This window comes from Bos indicus, chromosome 11 (genome assembly GCF_029378745.1).
Source record: "Bos indicus isolate NIAB-ARS_2022 breed Sahiwal x Tharparkar chromosome 11, NIAB-ARS_B.indTharparkar_mat_pri_1.0, whole genome shotgun sequence".
Taxonomy (NCBI): Eukaryota; Metazoa; Chordata; class Mammalia; order Artiodactyla; family Bovidae; genus Bos; species Bos indicus.
The window spans coordinates 37,980,560-37,994,457 of record NC_091770.1 but is presented as its reverse complement, the minus strand read 5'-3'; the positions used below and the strand labels follow the sequence as shown (position 1 = coordinate 37,994,457).

The 13,898-nt window shown below is 36.1% G+C and overlaps 1 protein-coding gene across 2 annotated transcripts in view; it reads left to right on the top strand.

The window, feature by feature from the left end:
• The window catches only part of PPP4R3B (protein phosphatase 4 regulatory subunit 3B), a 52,763-nt gene that overhangs the window by 701 nt on the left and 38,164 nt on the right, over positions 1-13,898 (top strand). For both annotated transcript variants that reach the window (XM_019970172.2, XM_019970171.2), the window contains exons 2-3: positions 972-1,027; positions 13,673-13,771. In XM_019970172.2, coding sequence (XP_019825731.1) covers positions 972-1,027; positions 13,673-13,771 — 155 coding nt within the window. The remainder of the gene's footprint in view (positions 1-971; positions 1,028-13,672; positions 13,772-13,898) is intronic.

The following is a 13,898-nucleotide window of genomic DNA, read 5'->3' as shown; positions in this document are numbered from 1 at the left end:
TTTATTTTCTTACACATTATATCTCTGGTACAAAAAATTTAGTGAAACTTCACTCTTTTTTAAAAAACTGATTTTATTAACAAGCTCCAGTTGTCACAGTAGACAGGTGCTGGGGAAAACCAAAAGACGCCTTTTTCCTGGAGTTATTGCAGATTGTTGCCACGATACATGCACTTACAAGCACATACATCTTCAGACTGGGATCCCTCCAGGCTATCTTTGTAGAGGGTGCTGTGAACAAGTGAATACTTTACAACTTAAACAAGTTAGGACAGCAGACCAGACTGTAAACTTGTATTCCTTGATTTATTGTACGAGTCTAATGTGAAATTTTTTTAAATGATAAAATGTACAGCCTTAATGAGAACACCTTCCTCACTGTAATCTGATCGCTGGATTTGAGCAGCTGATAACGTGCAGATAAAAGAATAATAGTCCGGTTTATTTTCGACACATCTTGTACTCTTGCACCTTTTTTTTAAAGTAATCATAGACATTTATTTTTACATGAGATGGCCTTTTGTTCTTAAAGAGAAAAGGATAAATGCAGTTCTGTAATTTGTGTGCAAAGTGTTTAGATCCCTGTTGTGGTACTTTGTAATTTGTTTTATTTGTTAAACTGGAAATGCAATAAAAATAACTTTGTTAAAAAGAATTTGGTTTCAGGTGGTCATTTAGACCTTAAAAGTTTTCCTTTCAATAAAACTATAAGTCATCTAGTCTCTGTATATTCTTGGTCTGAATGTTGGTCTTAGATGGATTTTTTTTCCCTTAAGAGTATTATGGGGATAGAATGATATGTTCTAATGCAAAGTCCAGATCTTGAGAGAAAAATATAAACTGGAGTAAATTTGATGACTTCAGATGTCTTGCCGCGGGAAGAAAAAAGTTGTGTTTTTAATGTGTATTCTGATGTTTTATTCAGGGTTTTATAAGTTGAAACTTATAAATATTATTTTTTTAACTTTCAGGATCACTACTCTTGGAATCAAAGATAAATCCAAACACTGCATATCAAAAACAGCAGGCAAGTAGTTGTTTATCTTTAATTTGAAAGACTTCATCTGTGATCAAGGAAGTATTAATCAGACAAAGAATGAGAAAGCTTTCCTGACAAGAAAAAAAAATTTGGTAAAGTTACGTACTCTGTGTATTTTCCTTGCAGATTATAAGTTTCAAACTGAAAAGTGAAAGCTTTTGTACTGGCAGTAATGTGTTATCTTTAAATTGAGCCACTGTTAGTTTTTAGTAGAATACGATGTATTCATTAGTCTTACTTACCAGGTATCTTCTATACACTGTACACTAAGCCCTTTATTCTCAATCACAGTTAAAGGAAATGGCATAAAAGAAAATTCATAGGAGTACTCTTTAAAGCAAGGAAAGCCTGTTTGTGGTGTGAAAGTAGATCCTTTGACTTATAGGGGTAAAACTTTTGAAGTAGAACCTCTTAACATCCTGTTCTTTAATTGTTGTATATTTTTAATATAATAACCAATGAATATTTTATGAAAGTGTACACTGCTTATTATGTAATGTTATCTGTTAACATTTATTGTCTTATCTGGTAAAAGAAAATCTGTGTTGTGTATTAGTGTGCCTAATCATCTAATCTGGAAGTGGCAGCAGTGATTCAACCTTCCCTTTATTCTGTGAATGTTTTCTTTTTTATTATGAAAAATTTCAAAATTGAAAAGTATAGAGAATAATATAATGAGCGTCTGTGTAACACCTCCAAATTTAACAATGTTAACATTTTACCATATCTGTTTCAAACCTTTTTGTAGTGTTGAACATTGTGGATAGAATTAAAACTCTCTTTGTACCCATTTCATTCTATCCATTCTCCATCCTCCCTATAGGTGACCACTATTCTGAAATTGATGTGTATTATTTCTGTACATGCTTTTATACCTTTTCTGCATATGTATGTATCCATAAATAATATGTAGTCTTTTGTTTGTTTTAAACTTTGCACAGTTGATCTCCTATTCTTACATGTACTCTGCAGCTTTCATTTTTCACTCAGCGCTATTTTGAAGATTTGTTCATGTTAACAATGCAGATCTAGTTGGGCTTTTTTTAAAAACACTGTATGATATATGATATACACCTGTCGTTAGAAATTTGGATTATTACTGATTTTTAGTGTGATGTGTAAAGTGAATATGGCAGAGATTTTTGGAGGAAAAGATAATTTTCCAGTGTAATTTGTGTGTGTGTGTGCAGTGTGTAAAGTGAATACGGCAGAGGTTTTTCAAGGAAAAAATAAATAATTTGAAGGAAAAGATCATTATATTTATATCATCAGTGCCTACTCTCTTCAAGATCAGTGAAAATTTTGATGCTCAGAAACAAATACTTTACAGTTGGAGAAATGAAATTATATGTCTATTACACAGTGCATTGTTAGTAAAAGTCTTACTGTTAAAACAATTATTTTGTGTATACAATACATTCTTAATCAGTAATTTGACATATTTTTGAATTTTTAATATTCAAGTAATAGTTTTTTTCTGCTTATAAAACAGTTTGTTTTTTGATAGAGAATCAAACATTTGTTCTGTGTTGAACCCTGAAGATATTTCTTTTAAGTCAGCTAGTCAGATGGTTATTCTCTGTCTTTATATTGACTTACACCAGATAGCCACTTTCAGTTTATTTTTTTGTTTGTTTGCTTGCTTTCTTCGTGGGGAAACACATACTAATATTTTGTAATCATTTTCTTTTCCATCTGCATAAATATAAAATTCTCAGAAAGTATTTTCTTAAGTATGACTCCCTACAAATTAGTTATATTATGGAGTCTTTTCAAATTGTATATAAAATCCTTTAGTTGTCTTAACTGGAAAGATCCCCTTATGGTGGAGGTTTGTGTATAAAATAATCCATCATCATTAGTTCAGAATTACGCAATGGTTCTGTGAGTATTTTTAGAAACTTTGGGACATAATTTTGTGTGTCTTGTTACTCTGCTAGCAAATTTAAATAATGCAGGAGAGAGATCTTTACTTAAAAAAATTTTTTTTAATGCCATTAGGGGAGTAGTTTTTGTAATTAATCACACTTAAAGAATATACCATTAGGACTTTTTAAAAAATATTTTCCCTCATTGAAAATTTAATTTTACTAAATAACATTAAAGTACTAATAATTTAGTACTTTTACTAATAAAGCTTAAGAACTCTTAAGCAGTAAGAATATTCTGGAAAAGCTTTGTTTATAAGAATGAAAAACCTATGTAGATGGGGTCAGTTGTTTAATTATCTTTATATTTGTTTAAATTAACTATACTTTTCTAATAGAAATCAAAGAACTATATAAGGGTTATGTTATGTTATGTTTGTTTCACCAGATCTTGTTTCATTTGCCTTTTTACCAAGTTATACAAATTGGGATTTCCAAGCACATTAATATTTTTCTATGTTCATTAGAATTATCTTTTTTTTAATGTTATCATTTGCATATTCAATAAATTAGCCTAGAAAATTGTGTGCTTGCTAAGTTGCTTCAGTCGTGTCCGACTCTTTGCAATCCCGTGGACTGTAGCCTCCCTGGCTTCTCTGTCCATTGGATTCTCCAGGCAAGAATACTGGAGTGGGTTGCTGTGCCCTCCTCCAGGGGATCTTCCCGACCCAGGGATCAAACCCATGTCTCTTAATATCTCCTGCATTGGCAGGCGGGCTCTTTACCTCTAGCGCCATGTGGGAAGCCCTTTATTTCCAAAATTTATATGAAATATATTGATCATTAGTGGGAATTTTTGGTATTTTTATGTTTTGGGCTATGCTTTGTGGCATGTGGAATCTTAGTTCTCTGTGACCAGGGATCAAACCCATGCTCCCTGAGTTAGAAGTGTAGAATTTTAACCACGAGACTACCAGGGAAGTCCTCCATTAGTGGATTTTTAATTAAAAAAGAAATATTTTCAGTGAGTTAATGAGACATTCATAGTTACAGGATATTTTGCTAAAGTACATTGATTAAATACAGAGGAATATTTAACATTCTTTTAACATTACAGTTCTAAAATGAGCTAAGTACTGAATTATGGGCTCAGAATGAGTTGAGTTTAATGTCAGATGACTCTAAGAAATCACTGATTCACTTTCTTTGCTTACTATGGGCAATATTGAAGTAGTTAACGGGAAGAAGATATACTTAACCTTAAGTAGCACATAAACTTGTAAAGTGTTTAAATACATTAGAAGGAAAAGACAATGATTATACAGCGTGACACAAAATAGAGTGCCTCATACCTGTGTCAAAATTATGTTATTTAGAATCAGTTTCACTTGATCTTGACTAAATCAGAAGCAGACTTACAGGGTGTATGCTTTGTATATTGAACATAATTTTGTGTTAATTGGGTTTGGGAGAGATGTATAAAGAAGTCTTCGTCCTGGGTCTTATTGGGAGACAAGACACAACAAGTGAAACAATTACAGAATTATACAATAGCTAATAAAATGCTTTAACCCAGTCCTTCTTGAGAGCCCTTGAAAGCATTTCACAGATAAGGCAACTAAGGCACAGAAAGTTTTAAGTTTTTTAACTGAGGTTATATAGCTGGTATGCACCAACACAAAATACTATGAAAAGTAACTTTATTCCAGAGACTTGAGCGGTAGAAAATAAGGGGAAGGAGAGACTGATTTGAGCCAGAATCGTTGAGGAAATCTTCACTCCTCCTTGGTGGTGTCTGCTAAAGGAGGTGTGATAGGGAAGGAAATAGTACACCGGACACAAAAGGTATTTATTAAGCCTCTTTGCAGCAGAGGTTTCTTATTTGAGAGCTTGGTTTGCTAAACAAAAGGGAGCCATTATAGATTCTTGAGTAGGAGCCTAACGTGAAAGTAATACTCTGTTTAGGAACCCAGTGTGGCAATGTTATGAATATTGAATTGAGGGCAGGGAGGGAAACAGAAGAGCTTTAGGTAGCAAGACCTTTGCAGTAATTAAGATCAAGAAAATGAAAGTCTGTTCAAGTGTAGTAAGTGGAATTAGAAAAGAAGAAACAGAACTTCAGTATATTTTCAAAAAAATGCTGGAAAATTTGAGTAATGATTAAATATGGAAGAGAACTAACTGATTCACATTTTTGTATGGCAGAAATCAACACAACATCATAAAGTAATTATCCTCCAATTAAAATATTTTTACCACACAAATTTTTTTTTTTTTTTTAAAGAGAATCAAAGGTTACTCGTGTTGAGTTCTGGGGACATGAAAATGATGGTTCTCTCCAGAAACTGGGAAGTTGAGAAGAAAGCTGGTTTACATTTATCATATGGTTATGTGCTTATTTTTTCTTAATGTTTTTTATTTTGAATAGGTAATACATTCATGTTGTTAAAAATAAGAAAGTATCTTTGAAGTCCTCCTACTCTGGATTCTGTCCATACAGTTTCCTTTACTAGAGGCCACCAGTGTTACCAGTTTCTTGTGTATCTTGCTAGAGGTTTTATGCATATGTAAACAAAGAAAGGCAATGCCAAAGAATGCTCAAACTAGCGCACAATTGCATTCATCTCACACTCTAGTAAAGTAATGCTCAAAATTCTCCAAGCCAGGCTTCAGCAATATGTGAACTGTGAACTTTCAGATGTTCAAGCTGGTTTTAGAAAAGGCAGAGGAACGAGAAATCAAATTGCCAACATCCGCTGGATCATGGAAAAAGCAAGAGAGTTCCAGAAAAACATCCACTTCTGCTTTATTGACTATGCCAAAGCCTTTGACTGTGTAGATCACAATAAACTGTGGAAAATTCTTCAAGAGATGGGAATACCAGACCACCTGACCTGCCTCTTGAGAAACCTGTATGCATGTCAGGAAGCAACAGTTAGAACTGGACATAGAACAACAGACTGGTTCCAAATAGGAAAAGGAGTACGTCAAGGCTGTATATTGTCACCCTGCTTATTTATATGCAGAGTACATCATGAGAAATGCTGGGCTGGAACACGCAAAAGCTGGAATCAAGATTGCCGGGAGAAATATCAAAAACCTCAGATATGCAGATGACATCACCCTTATAGCAGAAAGTGAAGAGGAACTCAAAAGCCTCTTGATGAAAGTGAAAGAGGAGAGTGAAAAAGTTGGCTTAAAGCCCAACATTCAGAAAACGAAGATCATGGCATCTGGTCCTATCACTTCATGGGAAATAGATGTGAAAACAGTGTCAGACTTTATTTTTTGGGGCTCCAAAATCACTGCAGATGGTGACTGCAGCCATGAAATTAAAGGACGCTTACTCCTTGGAAGAAAAGTTATGACCAACCTAAATAGCACATTCAAAAGCAGAGACATTACTTTGCCAACAAAGGTCCGTCTAGTGAAGGGTATGGTTTTTCCAGTGGTCATGTATGGATGTGAGAGTTGGACTGTGAAGAAAGCTGAGTGCCGAAGAATTGATGCTTTTGAACTGTGGTGTCCAACCAGTCAATCCTAAAGGAGATCAACCCTGGGTGGTGTTTGGAAGGAATGATGCTAAAGCTGAAACTCCATTACTTTGGCCACCTCATGTGAAGAGTTGACTCATTGGAAAAGACTCATGCTGAGAGGGATTGGGGGCAGGAGGAGAAGGGGACAACAGGATGAGATGGCTGGATGGCATCACTGACTCGATGCACATGAGTTTGAGTGAACTCCGGGAGTTGGTGATGGACAGGGAGGCCTGGCGTGCTGCAATTTTGGGGTCGCAGAGTCGGACACGACTGAGCGACTGAACTGAACCGAAACAAATATGCATGCAATCATCTACATAAAATTCTCCCTTTTATTGGCATGAGTGGTAGCAAACTGCATTTTGTTCTGTGCCTTATTTTCATTTAGGCTTTGATGTGAGTAAAATGAATAGGTCTGAAAATTGGACACTCTGGGATTAGAGATAGAGTAAGAGTTTGGTGTAGGAGATTCTGATTTGAGAATCATTGAATGTTATTTTTATCTACAAGAGATTACCTTTGAGAGAGTAGGTATAGAGAAAAGAACAGAGCTTAAGGCTGAGTCTTGTTAAACTGTCGACATTTACTCATTCATCCAGTAATACTTGTTTGAGAGCTATTTGTGGTTTGGTTACTATGATTAATTTGAATTTTTAAAGTGCGGTTGAAAGCTCTTGAGTTTTCAGCATAGAAATGACATGATGCAAAATAGTAACATCAGTCTGTATAATTGAAGACAAGCAATAAATGGGAGACTGGTTGAGAGAGTGCAGCAGAGTCTAGTAAGCTAGAGAGAATGTTGAATCTAGTTAGGATAATGGCAGTAGAGATGGAAAGAGGAGGGGTGGTTAGATTTGAGATATATGTGAAGATAGAATTGACAGGGCATACTGCAGGATTAGATGTTTGTAATCAGGAATAAGGAAGATAACAGTGAAGAAGAAAGAATAAGCAATTGGAAAGAATAGAGCATCAGGAAAATATGTTGTCTTCAAACCAAGGGAAAATATAATTGGTAAGGAAAGAAGGGCCAGTCAGGCAGCAAATGCTGTTTCTTATCCTTTAAAGAGAAAGACTGAGAATATTCTACATTTTGGTTAGAATGTCCACTGAAATGAAGGTAGAAATGAAAATAATCTTATTGTATGTATCTGAATTGGCAAAATAATCCAATAAAATTGAGGATGTTGAGGTTTAGCCTAAGAACCATTATGAGGAATGAACTGATGAGTATGTGAGAGGGAAAGAGGTTGATAAAATTTTGAATGCTGCATTAAAATAGCTGCATGAATTTGTAATGAGTAGAATCTAGTCTGCACTTTGAACTGTAAATCAAGTGCATAAGTAGAGGACATGAATGATTATGTAGGAAACATGAGGCACAGTGATTGGGTAGTGGTCTGGAATGGAACCAAGGAGGAATCTGGATATCATATGGAGAGGTCATTATTGTTTAGGGTCCTTTTTATTTATTTTATTTCCTTTCTTCACTGGTGGCTCAAAGAAACTGCTGGCAATGCAGGTTCAGTCCCTGGTTTGGGAAGATCCTCTGGAGAAGGAAATGGCAACCTACTCCAGAATTCTTCCCTGGAGAGTTCTGTGGACAGAGGAGCCTGGCAGGCCCAACTCCCTGGGGTCACAGAGAGTCAGACACAACTGAGCAACTGACACTTTAACTTCACTTGTTTCTTACAATGCCACAGGAGAGACGCTTGGGAAGCAAGTTCATTTTGCCATCTTTTAGAATTTGTTCACATTTCTTGGGGGGCATAGTGATAGAAACATGGGTTTAGAGTTTCATGGATACTCTTTAACTGTTTTTAATTCCATTATTTCTATCTATGATTTTGAGCAAATTTTCTCTGAACCTCACTTTTTAAGTGGGGATACTACCTGACTCATGTAATTGTTTTGAATTAATATATGAAAATTGATTTAGCACAGTACTTGACATAAGCACAGTAAGATAACTGTATTCATCGTCATCTAATAATAATCCTTCTGTAGGCAGCATTTTCCTCTTTTCCAGTAAGAAAAGACAATCAAAGAAGTTAAATACTCAGCTGAAGGTCATCGAAATAGTGGACAGTGAAACTGTGGGTGGTGCCGCCAGGTCCTCGATCTAGTTCAGGGTTACTCCCATTATGCCAAATATGTCAGATTTTGAGACGATAAGACCCTACTACTGCAAGTGGTGTCATCATGTCTGTCTTGGACTATATGTTATACCATACTGTATGTAATACTATGCATAGCTTTAAAAATCTATCTCAGAAAGCATTTAGGCCAACTATTGTTACAAACTGCAGGAGCTTCCCGGGTGACTCATTGATAAAGAATCCACCAGCCATTGCAAGGGATGCAGGTTCAGTCCCTGGGTCAGGAAGATCCCCTGGAGAAGGAAATGGCAACCCATTCCAGTATTTTTGCCTGGAAATCCTGCACAGAGGAGCCAGGCTACAGTCCATGGGGTCACAAAAGAGTTGGACAGGAATTAGTGACTAAACAACAACAGAGAGTTACATGCTGCATTTTCTGGTTAATCTCACTGATTCCAGGCATCACATTGATTTTGAACCTGAAAATTGAATTCGTAAATCTAATAACCTGTTTTCCTTTTTTAGAGAAAAATAGTATTCCTTTGGAAAAACTTTAGCTCTTCCTGTATCAATTTTGTCAAAGTCATTGGGAGCAAAGATGGGCTTAGTCTGGCAAGCAGTAGGATCTCAAAAATTTTATGAGTAGATTTTATTCATGTTAATGAAGTGAATCATTACCAAGGAAGAGAACTGAAACATAATTCATTGGTTTGTTAGACCCTTTAAAAATGTGTCACAGATTTCTTTGCAAATACATAAAAATTGGAGACCCTTTCCCCAAAAAAGATGTTATGTATCAGGTTTTAGATAAAATTTTAAGGTGTCTGTAGACTCTGGATTAAGAACCTCTGATTTAAACAGTATTTGGCTCAAGAATGTATTTCTAATATATAAAACTTTAAATAACTATTTCTCATAATAAAACAACATTGTGAAAACCTGTTAGTAGAGGCTAAATTGTCAGGTTTCTCTAGCTCATGTCTTACTCCCATGCTGGGCTTGAACATAATCACCTTTATTTTTTCTTCTTCTTTTTACACAATCAGACCAAATATAATTTTAAAGCTCATTTTAAATCTGACTTCATAAGGATATAGTGGTGATTAAGTGTTTTAGTTAATAGAGGAAAACTGTGCCTTCCTTGGAGAAGGCAATGGCACCCCACTCCAGTACTCTTGCCTGGAAAATCCCATGGATGGAGGAGCCTGGTGCTGCAGTCCCTGGGGTTGCTGTGAGTTGGACACGACTGAGCGGCTTCGCTTTCACTTTTCACTCTCATCATTGAAGAAGGAAATGGCAACCCACTCCAGTGTTCCTGCCTGGAGAATCCCAGGGACTGGGGAGCCTGGTAGGCTGCTGTCTATGGGGTCGCACAGAGTCCGACATGACTAAAGTGACTTAGCAGCAGCAGCATGCTTTCTTTGGTTTAAACCAAAACATTAATAACATCGCAAAGATAACGAGTGCCACATACTGATTAAGAAAAAAATGGAAGATCACAACGTACAGTGATTGAAAACAGACTTTACTATGAAAAATTGGGCTTGACTCAATTTAGGCTTTTTGGTATGTAAGAAACTGTGGCATTTGACACTTCATTCTGGTATAAATATTCTTGTGCCAGCTTTCTATATATGTTCCCTTACCCAGCAATTTGACCCTTGGAATAAGCAGTTCTAAACAGTCCTTCTTAACGGGTACTTTTTTTACCAAGACAGTAAGATACAGAGAAGAGAGGGAAGGAAAGATGGATTTTGTCATCATTTGACTGAATAACAACAACATAGAGATGGAAGGTGTCTACTCTGACAGCATTTTCCTTTTCTCTCTTAACCAACTGGTGGTGTACTTAGATCATGTTCTCAAATTTGACTTATCCAAAGAATTACCTGAGATCCTTGTTAAAAATAAGGATTCTTAGACTTACTCCAGACCTGTATCCAGGGGAGAAGCATGGGAATCTATATGTTTTTACCACCTCCTGAGGTCAGTCCAAAATCACTGCAGATGGTGACTGCAGCCATGAAATTAAAAGACGCTTACTCCTTGGAAGGAAAGTTTGACCAACCTAGATAGCACATTCAAAAGCAGAGACATTACTTTGCCAACAAAGGTCCGTCTAGTGAAGGGTATGGTTTTTCCAGTAGTCATGTATGGATGTGAGAGTTGGACTGTGAAGACAGCTGATGCTTTTGAACTGTGGTGTTGGAGAAGACTCTTGAGAGTCTCTTGGACTGCAAGGAGATCCAACCAGTCCATTGTAAAGGAGATCAGCCCTAGGTATTCTTTGGAAGGAATGATGCTAAAGCTGAAACTCCAGTACTTTGGCCACCTCATGCGAAGAGTTGACTCATTGGAAAAGACTCTGATGCTGGGAGGGATTGGGGGCAGGAGGAGAAGGGGATGACAGAGGATGAGATGGCTGGATGGCATCACTGACTCGATGGATGTGAGTCTGAGTGAACTCCGGGAGTTGGTGATGGACAGGGAGGCCTGGTGTGCTGCAATTCATGGGATGGCAAAGAGTCAGACACGACTGAGCAACTGAACTGAGGTCAGTCCCCTTTGCATTGAAAACGATCCTGAATATAAATCCTGTTTAGTTTCTGGGATTTTGATTGGCTTATGGATAAAGAGTTTACTGTTAAGGATGGGAAAGAAAGAACAAAAGAAAATGGTTAAGAAGAAAGATACTGCATCATTTTAATTCAGACTTTGTTGCTTACTTGGACTTTTCTCGGAAGATAGATTGGAACCAAAATGGAAGGGGCATTAAATACCTGGATAAAGAAAGGGTTTTGAATTTCATTCATTCTGCTATACTAGTGATCTCTAAAATGGAATGCACAGTATGAATCATTGGAGAAGAAACCTGTTTATCAAAAATTGAATTTTGCTAATATTTAATGAAGTCACATGGTGAAGAATCAAAAATAAGCACAGTATTCTGAGAGAAGGGGATTCCCTGGTAGCTCAACTTTTAAAGAATCCACCTGCAGTGCAGGAGACCTCGGTTCAATTCCTGGGTCAGGAAGATCCACTGGAGAAGGGATAGGCTACCGACTCCAGTATTCTTGGGCTTCCATGATGGCTCAGCTGGTAGAGAACCTGCCTGCAGTGCAGGAAACCTGGGTTCGAGCCCTGGGCTGAGAAGATCTGGAGAAGGGAAAAGCTACCCACTCCAGTATTCTGGCCTGGAGAATGGGGTTGCAGAGTCAGACATGATTGAGCAATTTTCACTTTTCTGAGAGAAGAGTAACATTTCCATGAAGACTGTTCCCCACCTATTATGAGTTGTTATAGCCTGTATATGCAGATAAATATTTACAGATATTTTCCAACTAAAATAACCCTAACAAAAATGTGCGTGTGCCTTAAAATGGGTTGAAGACAGTAATGAAAGTGCAAGTGAACAAGATAGTTGTCAAACAGATTTACACTCTCAGTGTAATCTGTTGGCCAAGTGACAAAGCCAAAACAATGATTAAAATAGGTAGTATAAAAAGTTGTCCCTCCCTCCCAAATTCAGAATTACTAAAAGGATGGCATTAAATATGGATTTGTATCTCCTGTCATTTATGGATATACTATGCCCTAACTATATTGGGTCTTAAAATTCTTAGTAATAATAATATGGAGCCATTACAGTTTAAACATTTTTAAAATATGCTTATCTTTTTAAGCTTTATATAAGCCTTTTAATTTCTGTTTTAGTATGAAATTAATGTTTTATAAAGTATGTATGACTCTACTAATATTTCTTAAATAATATGTAAATAATTTGAGGCACACAGTTTTTAAAAGTTTGGAGATCACTATTTCTGCAGCTGCTTATCTGTTGAGCTCTAAGAAACTCAGGAACTGAGGAAAGAACATGGACCCTCTGCAGGTGCCCTAATGCTTTAACCAGAATAGCTTTGTTTTTATCATTTTTTTTAATGGAGATTCTTAGTAAAATTTTGATTATAAAAAGAGCTCTCTTGATTTTTAAAAAAGATTTCAGAACCTCTTCTGTACATAATGGGAGCAACTAAAGGTTTTTTTTAAAGAGTGCCTTGCTCAAATAAAGGGGTTTTCCAGGTGGTGCTAACAGTAAAGAAGTCTTGTGCCAGTGCAGGAGACAAAAGAGAAGGGTTCAGTCCCTGGGTCAGGAACATCCTTTCGAGGAGGCATGGCAACCCACTCCAGTGTTCTTGCCTGGAGAATCCCATAGGCAGAGGAGCCTGGTGGGCAAAGAGTCAGACATGGCTGAAGCAGTTGAGCATACAAGCACGATGGCAAATAATTCCTTCCAAGAAGCATGGCCAATAAGAAGCCAGAACACAGATTTTCAGTGTCCTTTTTACCTGTGTACAACAATAAGTGTTAATCTGAGTCCTAGATTAATTAAAAGATAGTTTTTACTTTCTTGTTAGAGCTACCAAAGTACTGAAATGTTTTCATTTTGAAATTTTTGTCTTTATTAATTTGGGGCTCACTTTTAGTTTTATATTTTTTAATATGAGGCTATAATATTTATAAATACTGGTTAACTGAACAATTAATATGTTTTCATAAATTATAGTTCTGATAATTGGAATAAGCTCAAATGGCATTTTTTTGAAATTCAAAGTTTTAGGCATATTAAACTTCCATTATTATGTATCCTTCAAAAGTCCATTTCATTTAGGTTCTCATAGTGATTTTAGTGCTTATACTTGTGCTTTAATTTAAAACCAAACTTTAGTTTTTAATAAGGGAGTTGACAGTTTTTCCCCAAAAGCATAACCTTTGGGAGAGAGATAATTAAAGACATCTGAATGTGTATACTATACTTTGGCCAAGAGTGCTAGTCAAACGTTTTGATTAAATGTTATCTTGGTAACATGAGCCTGCTAACATATCTTAATATTTTTTGTGTCAGAAGATTGCTCACTGACACTTTTAGTGTCAAAGCTATGATTTCTTTGCCAGTATAATACTAAAGTACAAAGGATAACAAAATTCAATTATATGGTGTCAGTCGAGTGCACATTAATTGCATTTATCTGAGGGCATTGCTTTGCTGTTTCCTGTCCGCTTGATTTTTATTTATACTTCGTAGTTATTTCTTCTGGTGTGATGACAGAAATCTTTATTTTTAAACAGGATACATTAATTGTTTGGTCAGAAGCTGAAAACTATGATCTGGCACTAAGTTTCCAGGAAAAAGCTGGCTGTGATGAGATCTGGGAAAAAATTTGTCAGGTAAGGTTATTTTAATAATATTTAACTCGCATGCATTCTTGATTTTTTTTTCCATTTTATCTAAAAGAGGTATGTTAAAATGTGGAGAGATAAAACAGAAAACAAACATATAAGAAGGCTGACTGCC